Source organism: Sceloporus occidentalis, unplaced genomic scaffold (genome assembly GCF_023333645.1).
Source record: "Sceloporus occidentalis isolate IW3139 unplaced genomic scaffold, rSceOcc1.0.p SCAF_40, whole genome shotgun sequence".
Classification (NCBI taxonomy): domain Eukaryota; kingdom Metazoa; phylum Chordata; class Lepidosauria; order Squamata; family Phrynosomatidae; genus Sceloporus; species Sceloporus occidentalis.
This window is the reverse complement of record NW_028317020.1, coordinates 7422501-7449313: the sequence shown is the minus strand read 5'-3', so window position 1 is coordinate 7449313 and position 26813 is coordinate 7422501. Positions and strand designations below refer to the sequence as shown.

General features: G+C 40.7%; 1 protein-coding gene and 1 non-coding gene across 2 annotated transcripts in view; both read left to right on the top strand.

Annotated features, from left to right (window-relative positions):
- The first annotated feature begins 1067 nt into the window (after positions 1-1067).
- CABIN1 (calcineurin binding protein 1) overlaps positions 1068-26813 on the top strand; it is a 68636-nt gene continuing 42890 nt past the window's right edge. Inside the window, exons 1-24 of the mRNA XM_089489483.1 lie at positions 1068-1103; positions 2862-2954; positions 3207-3320; positions 5062-5196; positions 5417-5597; positions 5976-6105; positions 6246-6395; positions 6490-6776; positions 7541-7706; positions 9279-9415; positions 9659-9876; positions 10077-10155; positions 10280-10467; positions 10558-10707; positions 13513-13707; positions 13890-14120; positions 14791-14944; positions 15037-15149; positions 18104-18265; positions 18460-18666; positions 18881-19026; positions 19181-19442; positions 20665-20925; positions 21532-21683. Coding sequence (XP_089345609.1) covers positions 1068-1103; positions 2862-2954; positions 3207-3320; positions 5062-5196; positions 5417-5597; positions 5976-6105; positions 6246-6395; positions 6490-6776; positions 7541-7706; positions 9279-9415; positions 9659-9876; positions 10077-10155; positions 10280-10467; positions 10558-10707; positions 13513-13707; positions 13890-14120; positions 14791-14944; positions 15037-15149; positions 18104-18265; positions 18460-18666; positions 18881-19026; positions 19181-19442; positions 20665-20925; positions 21532-21683 — 3947 coding nt within the window. The remainder of the gene's footprint in view (positions 1104-2861; positions 2955-3206; positions 3321-5061; positions 5197-5416; positions 5598-5975; positions 6106-6245; positions 6396-6489; positions 6777-7540; positions 7707-9278; positions 9416-9658; positions 9877-10076; positions 10156-10279; positions 10468-10557; positions 10708-13512; positions 13708-13889; positions 14121-14790; positions 14945-15036; positions 15150-18103; positions 18266-18459; positions 18667-18880; positions 19027-19180; positions 19443-20664; positions 20926-21531; positions 21684-26813) is intronic.
- Positions 24430-24559, top strand: LOC149290315 (small nucleolar RNA SNORA35). Its single transcript, XR_016277257.1, has one exon. It is a non-coding gene; the product is annotated as a small nucleolar RNA SNORA35 (small nucleolar RNA).

Below are 26813 nucleotides of genomic sequence, written 5' to 3'. Positions count from 1 at the left end.
AAAAGGATTGCTGTTCTCCACTGGATTACCTTTCACCAATAAAGTCACAGTTCAAAGCTTTCCCTATAACACTGAGAGCGCACACACAGGTGGCTGAAGGCAGAGAACCAATGAAAGGTAACTAGTGCACTTTATCTGTACATTAGCTGCAGCGGCCATGCAATAGCTCTAATGATATCCTTAGTTACATCTTTCTTTAATCTTCATACACCTGAGGAAGCCTTGTTACAATCTTAACTGGCTACACTGTCAATTACAAAACATAGGCCCTGGCTTTGCTTAATCCCAAACCAATCTCTGGAGAATTTATTGACCGACAGATGCCACCAGTCCGCTGCTGGGAAAATAAAGACGTTTCAAAACTGTCCCCTCTTTGGGACACAAACCCCTCCACCCTTTTCTTCCCAATTTGCTGATCTTCTAGGCTCATTTTGGCATGTTCTGCATAGCATTACAGGTCACAAAAATACATATAGAAACCAACAAGGTTTATAAATTGTAAATACAATATAGCAATCTTTTTCCAAACAGGACATGAAACCACATAAGTTGTACAATGCAAAATACAATGGGCTACCACTACTGGTGGGAGGAGAGGCGACAGGAGGAGACAGGCTCACCTTGTGGTCTTATTAGGAAGCTGATGGTGGTCCATCAGAGGCGCTTTAGGAAGATGCTTTGTTGTGGTCCAAAAAGATGACTTGTGCCAGACACTTGTCCCTGTGAAGGTTTATTATACTTTCACAACTGACCCAACAGTGTAATCTGAGGCCCATACAGGATCAGAACAGCGAGCAGCAAAACAAGTAAAGGCTTAATCGATTTGTGCCTTGATCCGGCGCTTACTCATCTGCCTTTGTTTTGCCACTCGCTGTTCGGATCCCGTACAGGCTTTGGAGTACACTTAAAGCTTCCTCCTCATACAGGGCTGGTCCTTGACCAAATAGAACCTCAGGCAAGAGGACCCTTTGTCACCCTCAACATGAGCACACCATGATTTTTTTCCTATACATCTAGACATGTCTATGTAGACACAGACACACGTCAGGAAGGCTTCCAGTGCACCCATGTGGGACTTCTGCACATTAGAAGCATTTTCTATGGTAACTGCTGGTACCACTCTGGTCCAGACACCCCAGTCAGTTGCCTGACTCTCCTAAGATAGATCCTTACCCTCTAAAAACAGAAGTGCCTCTCTATTTCCTTTAAAATATTGGGAAGTATGGCAGTAAACAGTGTTTCGAAAAGATTTCACTCAACTAGTGATCAATTAAACAACCTGCTTCGCGAACCACTGGAAACAATATTTTTCACCCTAAGTTTAAGGAAGGGTCACCTCCAGGATCTGTGAATTCACCTCTGCACCCCAACCATATCACACTGTGAAATAGAACAACTTGCAGAAAACAAATCAAACTGTATATTTTCAGGTTGCATTTTTACCTAATGGGAACTATTCGCACAACTGACTGTAATCAACCTCCCGCAATCGGATGACTAAACACTTGTGCCAATATTTCCCTTCCTCACAAAGCCACTTCCGGGTGTACAAACCTGGCTGCGACTGCGAGCGCCAATTTATACTGGCTGAACCGCTAAAGACGTCACTTCTAATTGGTTCGGGTTCGTTTGTGATCGCAGCCTACCGTCTGCAGCCTTACTAGTCTGTTCTGATGGTCCTTTAAGAATAAGTGCAGGAGGCGGTTGCCGTGGTGACCGTACGTGAGTTCTGCCGTCTCTTCCCGGTAATTTGCCATTTCACTTCTAGTTCATACAGCATCTTCGGGTTTTTACTAGTTTAACCGGGCCGTGAGGTCCTATAAAGAGGAGGGGACAATGCAGTAGGGTTTCCGCAGGCCGAGCAGGGAGACCAGTCTCATTCATTCTAATTAAAGGAGAGTTAAACTACCTGAAGGACTCTCTCGTGTGCAGTTGAGGCCTAGCCCCCATCTTATTATTTATCTTGTGGTAGTTACTAAGTGACCTTGGTGACAGATTACAGTTGGCTGGGAAGCACCCTTCATGCAATGCAGTGACAGATGTATGCAGTTTCATTGGCCACAGCTCCTGGAGGAAATACTGCAGGAAATGCCCACTAATCATATGATTCCCTTTTGTGAGGATATACACTGAATGTACTGCCAGTCATTCATGTATATGTCTGAAAGGTCCAGATAAAATGGTTGATGTACCAACTCTAAGCATATTAGCGTACAGATGAACTTCCTTACGTTTAAGCTGTTTTTATGTCTGTAATGGAACAGGTGTACATGTCATATTTTACGCATAAACCTGAAAAAAAAAGATTTTACCTCTTTTCATTCATATAAGCATCCACTAGTAATGTGTGGTGTTGGATTTTTGTGTACAACTGGGCATTCAATCTAACAGTGTCGTGCCTTGGGTTCTTATTTCTGTATCTTCCCCTATTATCTTTAAACTAATAGGAAAAATGGCAGCGAATATTAGTTATTCTGTTCTAGAAAACTCTGCATTAATAGAAAATTCCTTGAATAGAATACATTTTTATAGAACTTTTCCAGATATGGGCAAGCGGAAGGAAGGTTATGAAACTTAGGTACGTGACCTCTGTATTGCACAGTATCCTACCTTTGAATGATTTTTTGCAGTCATATACACATTGATGTAAACAAAAATGGCTAAATATTAGTGTTTTCACATAGTAACCTAAACTCTTCATCTTCATCATTTCAGCTTGGAGATCCTCAACTGGTATGGCAGAAACCTCAAAATAAACCAACCATGGTAAAAAAAAAAAAAAAAAGTTTAAGACTAATGGAACCAGATGGGCTTAATCTATAGTGTATTGAATAATGCTGATGTCTGTTCTTTCCTACTAGATTCGAATTGCAGCTTTAAACGCAGCCTTAACTGTGGAAGGAGAACATGAGGAGACTTTCAAAAGTCATAAAACACAAACAAAGGAGGCTCAGGTGAGACGTAATTTTGTATTCTCTCTATTCCCTCTCGGCCATATTTTACTGTACAGTATGTTTGCATTATAGATACCCAGAGGTTAATAATAATAAGATTACACCTTGGGAATATTTTAGGAGCTGGCCAATGTGTTGTGACTCCTTGATGTATTAAGAACAGTAGCATTTTTGGGTTAATGTGCAGTTATAACATTTGTGCTTGTTGACTAGCTTTCATGGACCTCACCATTCTCCATTCATGCTTTGTAGGAAGCTGAGGCATTCGCACTTTACCATAAGGCTTTGGATCTACAGAAGCTTGACTGCAATGACGAATCTTCCAGAGCATACCATCAGCTGCTTGAGACCCGACTCCTGCAAGAAGTGAGTTTAAGGAAATTAACCCCTTAACGACAATTGCCGGTCCTGGCACGACACGGAAAAGCATGTGCTTTACGACAATTGACGTGCCAGGACCGGCACGTCTTTAAACAGGTGCAGAAAGCGATCTGTTTTCGCTTTCTGCACCCAAAAAACGTTGCTGAATGCCTCGACCTTTTTTTCAAAGTTCAACATTGAAAAATGCGCATGCCCCAAATGTGGCCCTTTTGCCCCCAAACAGCCAGGCAAAATCATTCATGTGAGGTATCGCTGTACTCAGGAGATGTTGCTGAACACATATTGGGGTGTTTTGTGATAGTGACATAAACGAGAACCTTTTAATTCATACCTGAAGTAAAATGTGTGTGACAAAACAAATGCAAAAAAATGACTACCACAAAGTTTGACAAAAACTGGTGGTAGATATGGTGCATGGAAATAGTTAAAATACTAGCATTTGGAATACCCTGGGCTGTCTAGTTTTCAAAAATATATGATTTGATGGGGTAAATTGCATTGGCCGGGTTCAAAGATACCCGAAATGGCACATGGGGGGAAGAATTACCAGATTTGGAAAAAATGGCTTTGAAATAGCAAAACGCTACCTGTACTTATTGCCCCATAATGTGTAGAAAAAAGCAAAAAAACATAAAAACATTGGGTATTTCTAAACTCAGGACAAATAGTAGAATCTATTTAGCAGGTTTTTTCATTACCTTTTATAGATGAGTAAAAGATTTTTCAACTAAAAGTTAGAAACAGTCATTTTTTTCTAAATTTTTCACCATATTTTATACTTTTTTTAGTAGTAAATAATATGATACAATCAAAACAATGTCATCTAAAGAAAGCCCTTCTTGTCCTATCTAATGTGTGTGGGTTCAGTAAACGGGAAAGAAGAAAATTACAGCTAAACACAAGCAGCGCAGAAATGTTAAAAAGGCCATTGTCACGAAGGGTACAAAAAGTAAAATCAGCCTTTGTCACGAAGGGGTTAAACAGTTTTTGGTGAACATTTGTTTTTTTCTGATAGTAATGAATAATGCTGATCTTGGCTCCTGCACGTTGCTCCATATCTTATGAACTTCATAGGGGGAGAGTGAACATTAGTGAAACTACTGACTGAATATTGTGTAAAGTCAGTAAAATTTAAGTTTTTGTTGTAATTGTTAGAATCTCATACTTATGGCTTCACAGCATAAAGAAAAGTGTAATGTCCACTGCGTAATATGGAGTTTGAACTTAAAGTTAAATATAGTGAAAGGAGAGTGATCCACCATATTATATGGCTCTTCTGTCACTACCCGGGAGATGGGTCATCATGTGATCTTGCACTAGCAGCAAGCTCCCTAGATTATTGTTTTTGGGATCACTTTTACACTTTACATTAAAATGAATATGATGAATATATCAGACTGCAGAATGAAACCAAGAGGATCATAAGTTCCAGGTAACCTATTAAATGAAGAAAGAAAAGCTGTTAATTTTTAACCATTAGAGTGGTGAGTGTTTTTGTACGCTTCATGTTATCTAAGTGGGTGTCAGTGGGACAGTCTCATGAAATGGCTCCCCTTTGGAAATAAATCATCCTGTTTGTAAACCTTGGGAGAATTCTTCCCTGCAAAGGATTTTGAACTTCAGGCACCAATTTGAGCATTGTTGTTATGTGTTGATATAATATTTAAATTTTTTCTTTGTGCATTTCTCAAGAAGTTTTTTTATTTTCCCTTTTCTTCTATTTCAGGCAGTTCCTTCAAGTGATGAAAAGGAAGGGTTGAAACATCCTGGCCTCATGCTGAAATATTCCACTTATAAAAACTTAGCACAACTTGCTTCCCAACGAGGCGATCTAGAGACTGCCATGGAATTTAATTTAGAGGTGCTCAATGCATGCCATTCACAATAAACAAAACTCTCACAATGTATAGGCAGTGATCTTAGTTGTTGATTGAGTATATTATTTTTGTTTGTCTTTTCAATTTCTTTTGTAGTGTGTTATGTTACAGCACAGAAAACATTAAAGGATACTGATAATGTGTTCTTGTTTTGCTTCCCCAATTTTGATATTGTATTTTATTATTATTATTCTTTTTTGACAGGCTGTTATGCTAGACTCCACTGATGTTAACCTGTGGTACAAGATTGGATGCCTTGCATTACGGCTAGTGCGCATCCCGCTGGCGCGGCATGCATTTGAGGAGGGCCTTCAGTGTAACCCCGACCACTGGCCTTGCCTTGATAACTTAATCACTGTACTGTACACGCTTTATGATTATTCTAGTAAGTGCTTCATGTGCATGTCTAGAAATATTTTGGTAGCAATACAGCTTTGCTTTTAAACAATATAGCAGAACGCAACATGACTGAGCAGAACATTGTTGTGGGTGCTCTGAGCAGCACTTGATGTAACTAAAGGATAGGTTTTCATAGTAGTACATTTTATAATATGACTTTCCTGAGCAATGAGTTGATGATTTTAGGCTGATCATGCTAGTGATTGAAGAGGAGCAAATGTAATTATTAGATGACGTTACAGAACAGTGAATTATCTGTGCACCTAAACACTTTCTATGGCTGACAAATTAATATACATAGTATTGTTCATTTTAATGACCATTTTCCTATTGAGCAATCATCTTTGTGCTTATCATTTTGCAGCCTGTCTGTACTTTATCTGTAAGGCTTTGGAGAAGGACTGTCGCTACAGTAAAGGCCTGGTATTAAAGGAAAACATTTTTAAGGAGCAGCCATGCCTTAGAAGGGACTCATTTCGCATGTTTCTCAAATGGTGAGAGTCACACAGAAAGTATTGGTTAAAATAAGAAAAATATTATTAGGATATTTTTTTATTCACGTTATAAAACAGGTATAATGTTCTGATTAACAATTTTTTTGATATCTATCTGGTATGCTATTTCTACCATTCAGTGACATGTCCATTCATGAGGTGGATGTTAGTGAAAGAGAAGAAAGCAAAATTCTGGAGGAAGCATTAGATCTGCGGAGAAAAAGGCAGGCTCTGAATGTTCGAAAGGAGGAACCTGACTTGAAGTTGGTACAGCCTCTCCCATTCTTGACGTAGGTTATAGTTTGGGGAAAAAGCATGATTTTGGTGGATACTGAGAAAATGCACACTTTTGATTTTTTTTTTCTGCCAATGTTATGTCTCCAGGTGGAAATGTCTTGGTGAAAGTCTGTTGTCCATGTACAGACACCTAACAACATGTGAACCCCCTCGACCCAGCTTGGGAAAGAGGATTGACCTTACCGACTATAGAGAACCAACTGAGCACCTCCAAATGCTCCCAGCTTCATCTCCTGCTAACCCCAACACAGAAACTCCTATTCTTTCAACTCCTACAACTTCTGTGGTGTCAGTGGTGGACCCACCTCCTACTTTTCCCTCGGTCAACACCAATGTGTCCTCGAGTGGTATCCTTGATTCATCAGCTATGCTGGGTGGGTGAATATTTGTTTGTACATAGCTGTTTTAGTTTTCATTTGTTGTCAATTCTCCTAACACATTGTAGTCTTTGTGATAATGTGTTAGTATACAATATATATGCAACTATGCATAATTGCAGGGTTACATAGACATAGTACATAAGGTTGAAAAAAAGACCTAAGTCCATCAAGTTCAACCCTTCTGCCTAACCGTCCTACTCTTGATCCAAAAGAAGGCAAAAAAAACCCTAATTAAGCTACTTCGATTCTGCCATCAGGGGGAAAAAATCCTTCTTGACTCCAAAAGGCAATCGGGTTTCTCCTTGGATCAAGAAGCTTTAAAATATTAATTCTATTTATAGCCCTGTATGTCATGCTTTTCTAAAAAAATATCCAGACTTTTTTTTGAAGGCATCTAATGTATTTGATAACACCACCTCCCTTGGCAGTGAATTCCATACCTTTTATTGTTCTTGCTGTAAAGAATCCCTTCCTTTGTCGTCTATGAAATCTCCGCTCTTCCAGTCTCAGAGGGTGACCTCTTGTTCTTTGTACATTTCTGTTAATGAACTGGGTATAGAAGTATTCACTACACCAGACTTTTCAATATATGTATGTAATGTCCAGATGTAAGCTGGAGCAGATATTTGTATTACCTGTGAGCTGCAAAAAATTCACCTTTTGCACCTTGTGCCGAACATTTATTTTTGGGGAACAAAGAAAGAGAACCATATGTATAACATGATTCCCACAATTTTCTGCACTTGTTTACCCTATAGATACATCTACTGGTGACAAAACAAAGAAGGGTGTAAAAAGGAAAAGGACAACAGAGGATGCAGGAGAGACAGCCAAGAGACGCTCTGCTCGTGTCCGAAACACCAAGTGCAAAAAAGAGGAGAGAATTGATTTCCAAGAGTTGCTGCAGAAGTTTTTGCCATCCAGGTACAGAACAAACAGTTCTTTTTTGTTTGTTGTATGATTTATAAACTAATTGTAGTACAAAATTTTGTTTGTATCGATATCGAGGCATTCAGCAACACCAAAAAAAAAATTATGGATGCTGTGTGATTTCGCATATCGGGGCGTTGTTTGGCAGTGACATAAACCAGGAGCTATAAATTCACACCTGAAGTTGAATGTGTGGTGGTAGAATTAGTGCATGGACTGTTAAAATACCAGCATTTGAAATACACTGAGCTGTCTAGTTGTATGGTTTGATGGTATAAATTGAATTGACCGGCTTCAAAGATGTCCCAAATAGGACCTAAGCGCAGGATAACCCCATGTGAAAAAAATGGTTCTAAAATAACACGTTACTTGTACTTATTGCCCTATAAATTGTAAAACAATCCCATGTAAAAACACTCGGTATTTCTAATCTCAGTACAAATATTACAATTTATTTAGCAGGTTTTTCCCATTAGCTTTTGCAGATGGCTAAAATAGTTTTCAAATAAAAGTCAGAAAAAGTGTTTTTTTTTTCCCCTTACATTTTTCACCATATTGTAATTTTTTTATAGTACATTAAATGACATGATCAAAATAATAGTATCTAAAGAAAGCACTTTTTGTCCTAACAAAAAGTATATAATTTTTGTAGGTACACTAAATGAGAGAGACAAAAACACAAACCCTGCAGAATGTTAAAAGAGCCATGATCACGAAGGATATAACAATTAAAACAGCCTGTTTTAAGGGGTTAATGTTGCCATAGAGTACTTGTGCAAAGCATTGTTTGTCATTCTAGTTTTGTTATATATATATATATATATATATATATATATATATATATATATATATATATATATAGGACAAATTAAAAGAGCATGTCATAACAATGCCTGAGATTAAATTGAAAGATCTGCTGCCTTTCTGCCAAGCCTCACACCTTTTATATGATCCAGCTAGTGTGGTAATAGCACAGGTAAGTTGTGGTTAGGTTCAGTACTAGGTTCAGATTGCGCTGCTGTCAAAGTGTCAGCTGGGTAGCTGAACTGGTGTTTTTGAATAAAGTTTGTTTAGCTTTAAGACTGTAAACACGGCTGACAACTGTGATCCATTGACGATATCTGGCCCTTACTGCCCATACAGTCAAGTAAGAAACTCCACTGTTTTATATTGAAAATATAAGCATATGTTTTCTGGTAGACTAATGCAGTGTTATCAAGAGAAAAATTGTGCTTATCTCTCACTTGATGTCTCCTTACTGGTTTAATGAATGCACCCTTTCACTGTTTAGAATGGTGGCAGGTGAAATGTGAAGGTGACCTGATAGAAAGCATTGTCTGCTCAGTCATTCATCATATTTTTATCTCATTCAGATTGGAAATTAAAATTACTTCGTTTTAATGTTCTGCAGACGTAAAACACGCTGCTTTGGATAAAAACTAGGTTTATTTGTTGTTCTGTCCAAACATGAGAAATGTCTTTTTGTGTTCACTGACCTATTTCCCTCCACAAGAAAATCTTATTCTGACTAATATTAAGTCACATGTCTCCTCTGTTTATCCCAAGGCTCCGTAAACCAGACTCCGAGGAAGAAGAAGATCCATTCACCAGCTTTGATGCGCTCTCTGACATGAAGCCAGAAAGTTTATCCACTGGCGGGGATCACATGATGTCTTTCAACTCGGCCACTTTTATGGAGTCAGGTCAGCATTTTTTGTGTTTGTTTTTTGACTTGGAAGTGGAGCGGTTGCGCAACATGCTACATGAAAAAAGTGAGGCAAGCAGCTCTGCAGACTTTTTTTTTTAAGTATGTTGTGGAAAACTTTCATTTCCTATTAAAATGAAAGCGTATTGTAGTGATACCTACAAACCATTTATTTTGTGCATGTGCCCAATCTCTTGACTTCTTCCATGTCCTCTGAGCCATCTATGTCTTGTCTTTACAGAAAAGAATGATGTGCATCAATTTCTTCTGGATAATATGGAAAATGGGGGCATTCTGGAGCTCATGATGAGGTATCTCAAAGTTATTGCTCAGAAGTTCCTGGTGAAGTGGCCCCCTGGACTGACAGATGTGGTACTCAGTATACATGCCAGCTGGAGGAAGCACAGCAGTGGCCTACCCAACCCGTTGTTGAGGGACAGCAAAAACCAGCATATACGGGTAATGTTACACAGTGTAGTAATACCGTAGCAAGTATAGTGGGGTTATAGTCGGATATATTGGAATAGATCAATAGATATACTGATATAATAAACAAAAGAATATTGGGGGGAAAAATGTTAATTATCATCATTCAATTTAGCAATTAAAGTAATGTTCTTGTTGGTTATCATTATAAATGTTTCATTCTTATCTTATAGGATATGATGGTCATGAGCCTAACCTGCATGGAGCTGCAGCTGGACCAATGGCTTTTAACTAAAATGAAAAACCCTACAGGTATTGGTACAAGAGAGATTTCTGTGGCTTGATGCCCTATATTTTCACTGTTACACCATTTTCTTTTGAGTTCTGATACTCTGGTAAATTTGTGACATCAATATGTGTCTTGCTGCATCTGCAGTATCTCCCAGAAAGTGCCCCGCAGGAATTACTTCCGACTGCTTTGGACCCGACTTTCCAGGAACCCACTTTTTGGATGACTTGATGCTCATGGGTTTTGCGGCATCTCAGCGTGACCTGTTCCCAGAGGGTTGGCTGAATTATGCTGTGTGTGTGTATTGGCTTAAAGCACGTTTCTTGGCTTTACAGGTCAGTCCCTCATTTAAGGCAATGTTTTTAGCAGGTATTGTGTGTGCTATGCTCAAGATTTATCACTAACATGATGTTGGACTTTGTCAGGGTGACATGGAGCAGGCCCTAGAAAATTTTGATATCTGCACTGAACTACTACAAAGTTCAGAAGCTACAAATACCAACTTGGAGAGTGAAGAAGCAATGGTTATTCAGCTACCCAACCTGCAGCTGGATTCTGTAGTGTCTGTAGAAGAGGTAAAACCTACTTGTGCGTGTGTGTTGTTAAACTAAGAAATCCAGTTGTGTGCACATTTCTTTATACAGTATAAATTAACATTACCATTAGTTTCCCCAAAAATGCTGCCTTTTAAAATAATGTACTGCATTTAGAATAAACAACAAACTGATGTACAATCCCTTTACAAAAGAGCATTTTCAAAGCCCTCATTACTGAAATGAACGGGAACAACGCTTTAGTAATGCCCACATAAATACACACAAACGTTTACTGTATTACAAGCTGTCAGCACCTGATGTTACACAGCTCTGTGCCTTTCGTCATTTGTTTCTATGAGGTAGTTGTGTCTAATGAGCATACACACACACACACACACACTCCTAAAATGTGCCATGCAGGACAGCAATGGTTTAAATGCAGTCCTGCATGATGCATTCTTTATATTTCTCTGGGTCAGACTATTGTGTTCAAGTTTCTCGGCTGCCCCTTGTCCTGTTAACTAACACTCCAAGTTACGTCTTACTAACATTGATGTAGTGATTTTCCATGGAACAAGACAGCACATAATCAAGGCAATATTAAATCAAGTTTTCCCTTTTTTCCCAGTATAAACAGAACTTTTTTTGAGCTCTGGCTAAACAGTATGTCAGTGCTTCTGGATGTTGAGCTGTCTGCTCAGTGTTCCCAAATATAAATGAAACACAATAGTAACAGATTTACCATTCAAAAGACATTTACGAAGACTTTGGAGCTCGCATCAAGCTCACGTTTAATGGGCTTTCATCCAGTCTGTCTCACTACTAGATCTTTTAATTACCGAGCAAAAAGCCTCCAATCCTCCATGGTAGGGGCAAAAGGATTTTACCTTCTCCTGGAGACTGACATAGTGAACATATAGGGGAAACATAATGATAACAGATATCGCCCAAATGGCCCTGTTCAAAAGTTTACATACCCTTAAATGTTTAGCCTTGTTACGGACAGGTTAAAATGGCAATTAAAGGCTAATTTGCAATTAGTTTCTATGTATAAATAGTCAATGAGTTTGTTAGCTCACCCATGCATGCACTGAGCAGGCTAGATACTGAGCCATGGGGGCCTCAAAAGAACTGTCAAAAGACCTGCGTAACAAAGTAACGGAGCTTTATGGAAGATGGAAAAGGATTTAAAAAGATATCCAAAGCCTTGAAAACGCCAGTCAGTACTGTTCAATCTCTTATTAAGAAGTGGAAAATTCAGGGATCTTTTGATACCAAACCAAGGTCAGGTAGACCAAGAAAGGTCTGAGCCACAACTGCCAGAAGAATTGTTTCAGATACAAAGAGAAACCCACAAGTGTGGTTGTTTCAAGGAGCAGAATACGATACACAATACTTGAACACAAATGAGCTGCAGGGTCGAATTGCCAATACAAATTTGACTTCTGTCTAGGGGCGCTTAAAAACACACGATCGCGAATAGCTCGTACACAAATGTGAAAAAAAGAAAAAAGAAAAGAAAAAATAGTGTGATACGGTAAACAAATTGAAACTCTGGCACAAAGCTTCAATAAATGCACTCACAATGTGGATGGATCTTAAGCGCATATATCAAACCACTCCTCGGTATATGTGTAGATTCCTTGGCTCCACGTGTATGGAAGACAAGAAATATCTGATAGGGTAATACCTTTACAATCAGTATGTGTGCTATAAGGTAATGCACTCACATTTAGTTGAAAGATATCAAGCTCGTCTGGTTTGTTGTCCTGGATCGGAGCCAATCCCTTGATGAAGTTCCTGAGGTGGCTTTGCTGGATTCCACAAGAAAGCTTCTTCAATGTTCCAGTGTGAATGTTGGTAAAGTGCAAGTGCTTGTTGTGGATGATATGATGAATAGTGTATGTTTAATGATTCATATTCGAATTGCCAGAAAGAAGCCTTTACTGCACCAATGCCACAAAAAAGCCCGGTAACAATATTCCCGACAACACCTTGACGCACCTCACAGCTTCTGGCACACTGTAATTTGGTGTGAGGAGACCAAAATAGTCTTCTGGTCAGAACCATAAGCTCTATGTTTGGAGGGGGGTCAACAAGGCCTATAGTGAATAGAATACCGTCCACACTGTGAAGCATGGTGGTGGCTCACTGATGTTTTGGGGATGTGGGAGCTCTAAAGGCACAGGGAATCTTGTGAAAATTTATGGCAAGATGAATGCAACATCAGAACATACTGTCACGACAATGACTCTAAGCGCAAGGCCAAGTTGACCCTCCAGTGGTTACAGCAGAAACATCATCGAGGCACTCTGGGGAGATGTCAAACTTGCGGTTCATGCAAGATGACCAAAGACGTTGCATGACCTGGAGGCATTACGAATGGGCAGCTATAACACCTGCGAGAATTTGGGGCCTCATATACAACTATTACAAAAGACTGCACGCTGTCATTGATGCTAAAGGGGGCAATACACTGTATTATGAATTAAGGGTCTGCAGACCTTTGAACAGGGGTCTTTCCATTTTTGTCTTTGTTGCCATGTTTTGTTTTGTGATTGTGCCATTCTGTTATAACCTATAGTTGAATATGAATCACAAGAAATAAAATGTGTTTTGCCTGCTTATTCATGTTTTCTTTAAAAATTGTACAATTCTCTTTCTCCAAGGGTATGGAAACTTGATCACAACTATAATTAGCTTGTGTTTCTTTTTTTGTTTGTTTGTTTTTACATTACTTGTTCTTACTTCTCTATTATTCTTAATGTGCATGGTTCTGATGGCTGTTTTAAGCCACTGCTAGTGTAAGTTTTGTGTAAGAGTTGGTGTATTGTTTGCTGCTAGATTGAGAACAGTTTGAAGTCCCTTGAGAGATGCCAGTCACTGGAGGAAATCCAAAGATTGCATGAAATCGGGGACTTCTCCTCAGTAGTGCGTCTTCTACGCCCAACATTATGCCTGAGCGGATGTAGCCAAGCCAAGCACCTGAACTTCGTGACGTCTACCCCTGAGAGGCCAGCACAACTAATGCTCTTGCAGGTAAGCTCTTTTGGCAGGTTATGGTTTGAAAGTAATCTCACCCTGTTTTCAGATTGACGTTTATCCCATTAAAAACACCGGCCTCTATGTCTTTTACTGTAATGACTTCTGTGTTTGCTCAGAAGAAACAGCCATTAATTGCTGATGTTTTGTAATGTGACCTAAGCTTTCCATGTTTACAGGATTCCTTACTGAAGCTGTCAGACTTCAAACAGTGCTTTGAGGGCTCAGAGGTTGCACTAAATGAAGCCATCCAACAAATAACGACGTCCTCAACGGCCAAGGAGGAATGGGTTACCACGGCAACGCAACTACTAGTTGGAATTGATCTGTGCTTGTCATCTGACAGCAGCGCCCTGCAGGAGTTGGCGCTGACACCACGCCTCATCCGCCTGTGCAACAACCTCATCCAGGTAATGGACCGGTTGCCCTGTTTGTGTCTGGTCTGCAGAATCACACAATGCTAGAAGAAATTCTATTAGATGATACATACTTCGACAGTTGACTGTAGTATCTGGCAAGTTGGTGCTTATGTTTCAATGCCAACTTCTTCCCAAGTGTATACTGCTGTGGAGGGATCTTCCTAAAAAAAGAAAGATGCATGTGAGTTTGTGATGTTTTTGGAACATATCCTGCTTTTTTGACTGCTGATACTCTTTTATTCAATTATCATTGTTATATTTTATTTATGTAGCTCCAATATTTTACACAGCACTTCTCACAATACATATTCAAAGGGTATGACAAAAAACAGAAGTGACAGATTAAGACAAACCTGGTAAAACATTAGGTAAAAAGTGCCTTGCCCACAAACTTACAATCTAGATGCTGTGAATATGGATTTAAAAGCTTGACTTTGTGATGGGAAAGAAACAAGCATGATATTAAGTTATCTGTTCACTATAGAAGGAATGTGATATGTGCTCTAAGGGGAAACACTTGTTTCTTTAATCTCTATTTAACATAATGTAGCAAGAGGTGCACATATAAGTGTAGGGAGCTTCAGATATGACATTCTATTGTGATGCTGTAATACTTTGCTTGGTCAACTGAGACAATTATTCTGCTTAATGCTGTGTATAGGTAATAGATTGCAGCATGGCTGTTCAAGAGGACTCCAAGGAACCTTCTGTATCATCTGTGCTGCCCTGGATAATCCTCCACAGAGTCATCAAGTATGAAGAGGAAACTTTCATTTCCTTGCACAAGCAGCATCGTCACACTGACAATAAGGAAGGTAATGTGTGATGTCTTTAATTGCCAGTGTTTGTTTATACAGAAGGTTCTGTGTCCGTCAGTTTCTGTGTATTTGCCCTCTTTTTGCTGCAGATTCGGATAGCCAAATGCTGCCATCTTCGCTCATGCTCCTGAATGCCGCACATGAGTACCTGGGGAGGAGATCCTGGTGTTGTAACTCAGACGGAGCCCTCCTCAAGTTCTTAGTGAGTTTTCTTTATGTTTCCATCTCTGCATAATGACAAACTGGAGTCTACTGACTTAACAGGGAGTTTGCAGGAGAACTAAACATTTCACTATGCATTATGAATGGGAAACCCAAGTGAGCTTCCCCTGCAGCAAGTGCTGAATTGGCCCTGTATCGTGCACAGGTCTCTTCCTGGAATAAAGCCTACCTGGTCCAATGATATTAAAAAATCTCAAATGTTTGCCTGCGTGCCGCACTTTGCTAAGGATTAAATATATCAGACAAATCTCTTCACTGATTGGCGAAGGATCTAATTTTCTTCCTGCAATGGGACTTCATATTCACATTGCACGGGACATACAGTGTTGACGTGCCATGCAGCACGTCTATCACTATTTGACTATTACAAATTCTCCCTTTTCCATCTGTTCGCCAAAAATGCCAGATTTCAATGTCTTAAGTCTGGCTGAATGTTTGGGGTCTGGCAGTATAGGGGTATCTACTTTATCAAATCTGTTCAACTCCTCTTCAGGAGGGATGTAGCCCTTTCCAGTTTCACAAAAGAAACTCCTCTACCCCAGTCATACATCTGGTCATATATGCAAAACTAAATTTTTTTTAACCTAAACTACACAATATCAATCCACTTTAGATTACATTCTAGAGATTTGTTTGCATCCTTCCCAGTCAGGCAAGTTGTACATATCTAGTCTATTGACTACTCAACTCACTCAAAAGGCTTTCTCCCTTCCACATTCTGCTTCTCTAACTCCTGAATCCCTTTTATTTACTTTCACTCACAAATTAACAAACTCTTGACAGGCTGCTGCAGAGAGTGTATAGTACCTCCAAGCTGCTGAATTCTAAATTGAAATCTGATGGCACCATTTTTGTGCAATAAATGCAATTATCACAAAGTTGGCCTAGATCACTGCTTATTACTTTGTCCCCCTATTGCCAAATTTTGGGTCATCTGTGTCCATTGATCTTATAGAGGGACTGTATGACCCTCTGAAAGCTTTTTTTAGATGAATGGTTAAGTCAGTTGGCCCCTACTCTCATTCCGCTGTTTCCGTTATTTGGTTATGTTTGTACATATTGATCCTGTACTTCGTGTCCTGCCCATTCTCAGTTTTAGGTGGCTGGAGATGATATTTGAAGCATGTTTTGTGGATTAACAGCTCACTTTGCTTATATGTTGTTTCCTTCGTGTCAATTTGTGTTCCTCAGGTGTCTGCATCCCTCCCTTTTTAGGTTTCTTTGTCCGTACATTGTAGAACACCTTTACTCTGGGCTTCTGTTTTGTTTATGTAGTTACGAGCCACCAAGACCCTCCACAAGTTATGTCCTGAGAATGTTTTCTTTTTCGCTCCCCTGTTGGCGCCTTGTTCCATGTTCATGTATCTCTTCTTACTATCCATACTGTAATGGCCCTGGAGGTGTGAAATGTGCCATCCATGTCTGTTGCTGATATCTTGTGTTTGTTACTTAAGTGTTTTTTAAAAACAGCTATACTCATTACTGAAAATAACTGGGATTGACTCTTTATAATATATAATGATATCATTGAGTTGAAGTGTCCAAAACTCCTGCGGGCTCGCTTTGTTGTAAAAAGACCTCATTGGATGTTCTGCATAAACCTTGATGGTGGCACAAAGTTTGATGACCAGATTGACTATTGTTAAATTGTTTGTTATTGTGCTTAAAATCACTTTATAGTGAAAACTCTATTAATTCCGTAAGTGACATTGAAATATGTCTCTTATACTTCGGTATAAAACTGGTTGTCCAAAAGACTGGAGCATAGGTAAAACCTAACTATAACAGTATTATGATCGGTGCTTTGTGAAGCGCATTATATCTATAGGATCGATGCACTGGAATGACATAATTACAGTTAAATCAAGTCCAGTCACGACTAGGTACTTAAGCCCTTGTCACACTCTGCTGCTTTTATGTGCATCTTGTACTCTGAAATAGGCAAATTATATTGCTTAGCATACAGTGTCCTCCACTAATTGGCACTCTTGGTAAATATGAGCAAAGAAGGCTTTAAAAAATGTCGTTATTGTTTAACCCTTTGATCTTGTGTTCAAAAAATACACTGCTCTCATAAATATCAAACAATAGCAAACACAACACACAAAAATAAAATGTTAAATATATGTGTGGCACAATTATTGGCACCCTTTTAGTCAATACTTTGGGCTACTCCCTTTGCCAAGATTACAGCTCTGAGTCTTCTCCTATAATGCCTGATGAGGAGAATACCTGCCAAGTAATCTGAGACCATTCCTCCATACAGAATCTCTTTAGGTCCTTCAAATTTCAAGGTCAATGCTGGTGGCCTCTCGTCCTCAGCTCACCTCACAGGTTTCCTACGGGGTTCAGGACAGGGGACTGGGATGACCATGGTAGGACCTTAATATCGTGGTCAGTAAACCATTTTTGTGTTGTTTTGGATCATTGTCCTGTTGGAAGATTCAACCACGGCCCATTTTGAGTTTTCTGGCAGAGGCAATCAGGTGTTAATTTAATATCTGTTGATATTTTGTAGAGTCCATGATGCCATGTATCCTAACAAAATGTCCAGGTCCTCTGGCAAAAAAACATCCCCAAAACATTAAAGAGCCACCACCATATTTAACCTTGGGCAAAAGGTACATTTCCATATGGCTACATCTCTGTGCACCGAACCCACCTCTGGTGTTTGGTGGCAAAAAGCTGTATTCTGGTTTCATCTGACCATAGAACCCGAACCTATTTGAAGTTCCAGTAGTGTCTGGCAAACTGAAGACAGCTGAGTTTGTTTTTGGATGAGAGTAGAGGCTTTTTTCTTGAAACCATTCCAAACAAATTGTGGTGATGTAGGTGACGTTGTATTGTAGTTTAGGAGACTTTCTGACCCCAAGACGCAACTAACTTCGGCACAATGTAAATCTTATGTTTGCTCTCTGGACTACTTTTTTGTAGGTGCGTGTCCTTCAGAAGGAGTTGGCTGCATCCACCAAAGATGATACACATCCATACAAGGAGGAACTAGAAACGGCACTGGAACAGTGTTTTTATTGCCTGTATGGCTTTCCTAGCAAGAAAAGTAAAGCTCGCTACCTTGAGGAGCATTCTGCCCCACAGGTGACTACAGCTGAGAACTATATAGTTTATGGTTGCTGACTGTGCAAATGCCTATAGGATTAAGAAGAAAATGACCCTTAAACCCCATTGTCCGTTTTAGCCATGCTAAAATGTGGTTATTGAATTTCATGCATTGAAAGTAGGCTAATGCCTATATGAGTGCCTGATGTTGATGGCCTTGTATTTGTGTACAGGTGGAGCTGCTGTGGGATGATGCGGTCATCATGTTTGATTACTTCAAGCCAAAGACGCTTCCCGAATTTGACAGCTACAAAACGAGCACTGTGTCTGCAGACCTGGCAAACCTACTGAAGAAAATGGCAACTATCGTGCCAAACTCAGACAAGCCCAAACTGAGTATGGAAACTGTGTCTGCATATATTGAAGGCACAAGCAACAAGGTATAAGAAGAAAAAACACTTTTTATGGTCATGATTTTATTTAAGAAGGGTAAAATGCAATTAAATACATGGAACAAATTTTAATTACCACAGACTTTAGATCCATTCAACCATTTGACCTACCATGTGGCTGAATGTTAAAATGTAACTCGACAAAACAACATGGGAACCACAGATATTACTGTGTCAACAGTATCCCTTTGATTTATTTCAGGTACCGCTACTTCCTGAAGGAGCAGAGGAGTCTCCAGAAGTTCTAATTGAACTGTATTACCTGTTAGCCGATTATCACTTTAAGAACAAGGAGCAGTCGAAGGCTATAAAATTTTACATGCATGATATCTGCATTTGTCCAAACAGGTTTGTGATGCATACAGTTCTTCTCAGAGTAGTTTGACGACTGTCATCTGCTAAATTTCACCTGTTGGCTGCATCCGCAGTATTTTGCTCTCTTGTTTATAGACTTTGCCCAAAACAGATTTGCCTTTTTCTTGCCCACTTCTGTGTTCTTCAGGTTTGACTCCTGGGCCGGCATGGCCCTGGCACGAGCAAGCCGCATCCAGGACAAACTCAACTCCAATGAACTGAAAAACGACGGTCCCATCTGGAAACACGCCACCCCTGTTCTCAATTGCTTTAAGCGTGCGCTAGAGATTGACAGCTCCAACCTGTCCCTGTGGATAGAGTATGGCACCATGTCCTATACACTACACTCGTTCGCATCCCGCCAGCTCAAGCAGTGGTTCAAAGACCTGAATCCAGATGGAGTGGTACAGGTGAGATTTCAATAGATTACGGCTTGTATCACGGGCGAGCTGGTACTGCATTTCTGTATTTCTACAATCCCAAACCACAATACATCCTTATTTTCTGAGTGGCAAGTATATAGTTTAACTGGTGTTACATTAGTAGGATTCAAATGTTTTATTTTTTTAGTTTATTGGTATGGTCTTAAGTAAATATTATTGTGTATCAAATTGAATATAGTTTTATTGGGGTGAGAGATACAATTTTACAATACTGTCCATTTTTTTAATTGCCTGTGATGTAGATTATTTATCCAATTAATATTTTCCAGGCTGTACAGGATGCTAATGATTTTTCTTTGTATTTCTGTTGTATTCAACACATACCATTCCTTGCAAATCAAACATACAGTGATTCATACAGAGGGACCCACTGGGGAACATGTAACTGCATGATATATTAATATATAATAATAAATTGCATGGTTTTATACCAATGAACCAATTCTGAAAGTAATGATATTAACAAGTGACAGTGCTACACCTTAAACATGTTCCACAATGTATTTAAGCAAACGGGTAATAAACTATGGTAAGTGAAATCCCCAGTGTTGGACACAACACTCTAATTTACATATTATGCTCAACACTGGGGATTTCACTTACCATAGAGATGAATAGGCCTGTGAAAAAAACCCAGAAAAATGGCGAAAAAATATGGTATGTAGAATATGTTCTTTTACAATGATAAATAGTATGTTTATGACATGGTATTCAAACTATATAACATAAAGACTTTTGAGACTTTACGTAAAGTCTTAAATCATTGCAAGTTCTCTCACCTGAAGACAAGCAAATCCTGGATTACAATACAGTATACAAATACTGAGGAATACGATTCTCAAATAAGCGCAATATGCATTTCTGCCTCTAGGGGCGCTGCAGGGAGAGGTTTCAGTTTAGTTTGATTGGTGGTCAGGCTCCATGTTGCCATACAGAAGTTGATTGTTTCTGTCCTCTGAGTTAGACCTTAATTTGTATGAAAGGTTAAGTTGTCTTATATTTCTTATCTCTACCTAGTGCGCATATCCCCAACCAGGGAAGAGCCAACAGCTTTCCTGCCAGAGGGTTTACATAACTCTTTTTTTTTAAATCATCTTTAATTAAAAGATTACATTATTTCGTGGACCAATACGGCTCTATTTATTGTCTTTTCAACATTTAATTATGGTTATTCTTGGACCTTTGGTAGTTGAAGGAACGCCGGGACACGATGTTGGAAACGGCAAAACAGTGTTTCATGTCAGCATCCCGATGTGAAGGAGAAGGAGATGAAGAGGAATGGCTGATTCACTATATGTTGGGGAAGATCGCTGAGAAGCAGAAACTTGCCCCGGAGGTTTACCTACAGCACTACAAGCAAGCGGGACATTACCTTCACGAGGAAGCTGCACGTTACCCTAAGAAGATCCATTATCACAACCCCCCAGAGCTAGCTATGGAGGCCTTAGAGGTAAAAGCACAGTATGGGTGGTGGGAATGGTGTGATAGCTAGCATAAGGTGCAGAATGATTTTGTCCAGATTGGCGATGGTCTCTATGTTGTGATTGCAATAAGTGTTTTCATCTACAATGCAAACTTAGGTCAACAATGGGTTATGCTGTTTAGTGCAATACTAGTTACATGGTGTGGTAAATACTACATTAAATGAAAAAGTTACATCATATATAAGAAACAGAAAAGTAAGGAAATAGATAAATATTAACTCTGCAACAATATTTGAATAAAAAGGAAAAACGTAAGACATTAGTAGACATCCACTCCTATGAAGCAGAGATACGTTTTGATTAGATGCGCTTATAACACTCCTCCAACTCTTTGTAATTTAGCATAGTTTTTTAGTTCAGTATATTTCTGTAATTCAGGTTTGTAATTCAGTATAGTTCTGTAATTCAGGTTTGTAATTCAGTATAGTTCTGTAATTCAGGTTTGTAATTCAGTATAGTTCTGTAATTCAGGTTTGTAATTCAGTATAGTTCTGTAATTCAGGTTTGTAATTTAGCATAGTTTTACAGTGACTTGTGCAAATGTTGACAGACAAGTGTGATGTTTCCTGCAGGTATACTTTCGCCTTCATGCCTCTGTCCTGAAACTCTTGGAAAGACCAGATGAAAAACTGGATGCAAGGATGCTGTTCACCATCATGAAGGAGTCATCAGAAGGGCCATTTGCCAGAGGAGAGGAGAAAAACTCAACCAAAGCTACTGAAAAGTGAGTGTTAGAATAGACATAAGCTACTTTTTAACCCCTTCGTGACAATTGCCGGTCCGGGCACGTCACTGAAAATCGTGACGATTATGACAATTGACGTGCCAGGACCGGCACGTCTTTAAACGGGTGAAAAAATCGATCCGTGATCGATTTTTTTCACTCAAACGGTGTTGCTCTAATGCCTCGACATCGAGGCATTGAGCAACACCAAAAAAAAACATTCCCGCCCCCCCCCGATCGCTCCTAGGAGCAAAAAAAAAACATGTTTGAAAGACTGCATGTCTTTCAAACATGGCGGCGCCCGCCGAAAAACGGGTTTAGGAAGCGATCGCGAGTCGCTTCCTTTGCTTAGCTGGTGTTGCTAAGATGCCTCAGTATCGAGGCATCTTTGCAACACCTGTTTAGCAAAGGAAGCGACTCGCGATCGCTTCCTAAATGCTCAACTTACCTTCCCGGTGCCGGTGTCTTCGAAACACACGCGGTGTTTCAAGATGGCGGCGCCCATCAAGCCGGGGGGCGGAGCCTGCTGACATCATCGGGGGGGTGTTGCTGGATGTCATGGACATCCAGTGAATAACACCCCTAGTGGTCAGATCACTCATAAGAGTGATCATGATTTGATAAATCAAAGGCAATGTTTTCTAAACATTGCCTTTGATCAGTATTGGATCTGCCCCCCTCCTTCACTTGCTTCTAGTGAGGGAGAGAGACAGATCGGTGTGTTCTGGTATTTCAGGTATTCCCTAATAAAAATATATATATATTGATCCAAAGGCTCTTATAAGAGCCACCCATATAATATTAACCCCTTCATTGCCATTGATCACTGCATAAACAGTGATCTTGCATAGTGGCAATTGTTTTTGGGTTTTGTTTTTTTTTTACATGTTTTTTTACTTTTTTTAGTTTTTTTTTTATTTTTTATTATAGCCATTAACCCTTTCCTTCCCCACTATTTTTGCTGCAATTCTTACCATGCAGCGGTATACGGCTGAGGAGGCGTATGCCTTTTTGGCCACAGATTCTGAGGCCACCGATACAGCGTCAGATTTTGACGTTGGTCAGTTCACAGATACATCTAGTGATGTATCTGTGGCTGTTAGGACGCCTACCACACGTAGTCGTGGCAGTGCACCAGAGGCATGGGTAGCGCCTAATAGGTACAAGCCAGCTATCCCTCCTTTTTCTGGAATTCCTGGCATCAATATTGATGTTACAGGATTCACTCCACTGCAATTTGTGCAGGTTTTTTTGGGAGACGATGTCTTGGGAGACATTGTCACACAAACAAACATTTATGCCCAGCAGCACCGTGCTGCTAGCCCTAATTCTTTTTGGGCAAAACAGCCATGGACTCCCATTGACGTGCCAGAATTTCTTAAATTCTGGGCACTCACAATGTTAATGGGCATTATAAAAAAGCCCTCCATCCGCTCCTACTGGAGCACCAGCCCCATCTTTAGTACCCCCATTTTTGCCCAAACTATAACTAGGCAAAGGTATGAAATGATTCTTCGTTTCATGCATTTTAGCGACAACAGCCTGTGCCCCCCTAAGGAGGACCCCCAGTTTGATAGGCTGTACAAAATCCGCCCCCTGATTACCCATCTCGCTGCCAGGTTTCCAGAGGTTTATACACCTGGAAAGAATATCTGCGTGGATGAATCCCTAATGAAATATAAAGGAAGGTTGGGATTCAAGCAGTATATTCCTTCCAAGCGCTCCAGGTATGGAGTGAAGGTGTATAAGCTCTGCGAGAGCGAGACAGGATATACTCATGCCTTCCGGGTATACGAGGGTAAGGATAGCTACCTTGACCCTCCAGGTTGCCCAGATCATCTGGGCACCAGTGCCAAGATTGTTTGGGACCTAATATTCCCCCTTATGAACAAAGGCTACCACTTGTATGTAGATAACTTCTATACAAGCGTCCCTTTGTTCAAGCTGCTGTATTGTTTCGATACGGTAGCTTGCGGTTCTATAAAAAAGAACCGCTTGGGTTTCCCACAACGCCTGGTACGAACCCGGCTAGGAAAGGGGGAGACCTCAGCTCTACGCCAAGAGGAGCTTTTGGCATTGAAGTTCAAGGACAGAAAAGAGGTGTGCATGCTGAGCACCATCCACGATGAGAGAACCGTGGAGGTTTCTGTCCGTGGCAGAGCTGGGGTCACTACAAAGCCAGTGTGCATCAGGGCCTATAACAAGCACATGGGTGGAGTTGATCTGTCAGATCAACTCCTACAGCCCTACCTCATTATGAGGAAGACAAAGGCCTGGTACAAGAAGGTTGCAATTTATCTAATGCAAATTGCAACCTATAACGCTTTTTTGCTGCACAAAAAAGCAGACACTGGGCTGAAGCTGTCTTTTTTGCAGTTTCAGCTCGAAGTAATTTCAGGTATCTTGTACCGTGATGCACCTGGTCCCCAAGTAGTGATGGGAACCAACAGAATTGGGGCTACCCATTTTATTTTTAAAATCCCCCCTACAGCAAAGAAGCAGAATCCCCAAAAGAGATGCAGGGTATGCTACAGCAGGGGGCAAAGAAAGGACACCACATTTTACTGTCCAGATTGCCCTGGAAAACCTGCACTCTGTGTCGGTGACTGCTTCAAGCTGTATCACACAGTTTCCCATTTTTAATTTTTTTTTTGTTCCTGCTCCATTTTTGTATTTTTTTTTAATTTTTTGTTACATTTACTGTTTTTTAGCTTTTATTTGCTCCACCATTTTTAAGCGTTTTTATTTGCACTGTCAAGTGACCCCTGTGTCCATTCCGTGGCATGAGGGACCACTTAAGGTGCTAGATCAAATCCCTTCTTGGAGATAGGCCAGGCTTTCTTGTAACCTGTCCCTACTGATAGTTGGGTACAAGCATTTTTCTTTACCCAGATGTAAAATTCCTACTGAATTTGAATTGCTCATGTTCCAAATGTGGCCCTTTTGCCCCCAAACAATCTGACAAACCCATGCATGTGGGGTATCAATGTACTCAGGAGATGTTGCTGGACACATATCTGGGTGTTGTGTGACCGCAACATATACCAGGAGCTGTAATTTCACACCTGAAGTACAAAGTATGTGAAAAAAACACCAAAAACAATTACTATCCCAAACTTTGACAAGGGTTGGTGGTAGGATTAGTGCATGGAAAGGGTTAAACTATCAGCATCTAAAATACCCTGGGGTGTCTAGTTTTCAAAAATATATGGTTTGGTGGGGTAAATTTAATTTGCTGGCTTCAAAGATGCCCCAAATACCACATAGAGACAGAATTACCAGATTCAGAGAAAAATGGTTTTGAATTAGCAAAACGCTACTTGTACTTATTGCCCCATAACGTGTAGAAGAAAGCATAAAAACATTGGGTATTTCTAAACTCGGGACAAATAGTAGAATCTATTTAGCAGGTTTTTTCAGTAGTTTTTTATGATGAATAAAAGATTTTTCAAATAAAAGTGAGAAAATGTGTTTTTTTCAATTTTTCGTCATATTTTATTATTTTTATTATAGGAAATTACATCATATGAAAAAAATTTTGGTGTCTGAAGAAAGCCCTTCTTGTCCTGAAAAAAACAATATATAACTTGTGTGGGTTTAGTAAATGGGTTAAGAGAAAATTACAGCTAAACACAAACACCGCAGAAACGATAAAACAGCCATTGTCACGAAGGGTACAAAAAGTAAAATCAGCCTTTGTCACGAAGGGGTTAAAGACTTTGTATATGTTTATTGCCGTGTGTCCAGTGTGTAGAAAAATACTTACATTACAGTGTTCTACAACCAACATTGCATTTCTCTGGGGAGTGTGTATAGGTTCACACTGAATTCCAGAGTGAGATGAGTCTAGGTTCTGTGCTGCGTTCCTGTACGCAGTGTATCTGGGTTTTGCGCCATATCCCTGTACACAGTGTTCCTGGGCTCTGCGCTACACTCCTATACACAGCGTGCCTGGGCTCTGCGCTACACTCCTATACACAGCGTGCCTGGGCTCTGCGCTACACTCCTATACACAGCGTGCCTGGGCTCTGCGCTACACTCCTATACACAGCGTGCCTGGGCTCTGCGCTACACTCCTATACACAGCGTGCCTGGGCTCTGCGCTACACTCCTATACACAGCGTGCCTGGGCTCTGCGCTACACTCCTATACACAGCGTGCCTGGGTTCTGCGCTACACTCCTATACACAGCGTGCCTGGGCTCTGCGTTACACTCCTATACACAGCGTGCCTGGGCTCTGCGCTACACTCCTATACACAGCGTGCCTGGGTTCTGCGCTACACTCCTATACACAGCGTGCCTGGGCTCTGCGCTACACTCCTATACACAGCGTGCCTGGGCTCTGCGCTACACTCCTATACACAGCGTGCCTGGGCTCTGCGCTACACTCCTATACACAGCGTGCCTGGGCTCTGCGCTACACTCCTATACACAGCGTGCCTGGGTTCTGCGCTACACTCCTATACACAGCGTGCCTGGGCTCTGCGCTACACTCCTATACACAGCGTGCCTGGGTTCTGCGCTACACTCCTATACACAGCGTGCCTGGGCTCTGCGCTACACTCCTATACACAGCGTGCCTGGGCTCTGCGCTACACTCCTATACACAGCGTGCCTGGGCTGTGTGCTACACTCCTATACACAGCGTGCCTGGGCTGTGTGCTACACTCCTATACACAGCGTGCCTGGGCTCTGCGCTACACTCCTATACACAGCGTGCCTGGGCTCTGCGCTACACTCCTATACACAGCGTGCCTGGGCTCTGCGCTACACTCCTATACACAGCGTGCCTGGGTTCTGCGCTACACTCCTATACACAGCGTGCCTGGGCTCTGCGCTACACTCCTATACACAGCGTGCCTGGGTTCTGCGCTACACTCCTATACACAGCGTGCCTGGGCTCTGCGCTACACTCCTATACACAGCGTGCCTGGGCTGTGTGCTACACTCCTATACACAGCGTGCCTGGGCTGTGTGCTACACTCCTATACACAGCGTGCCTGGGCTCTGCGCTACACTCCTATACACAGCGTGCCTGGGCTCTGCGCTACACTCCTATACACAGCGTGCCTGGGCTCTGCGCTACACTCCTATACACAGCGTGCCTGGGCTGTGTGCTACACTCCTAT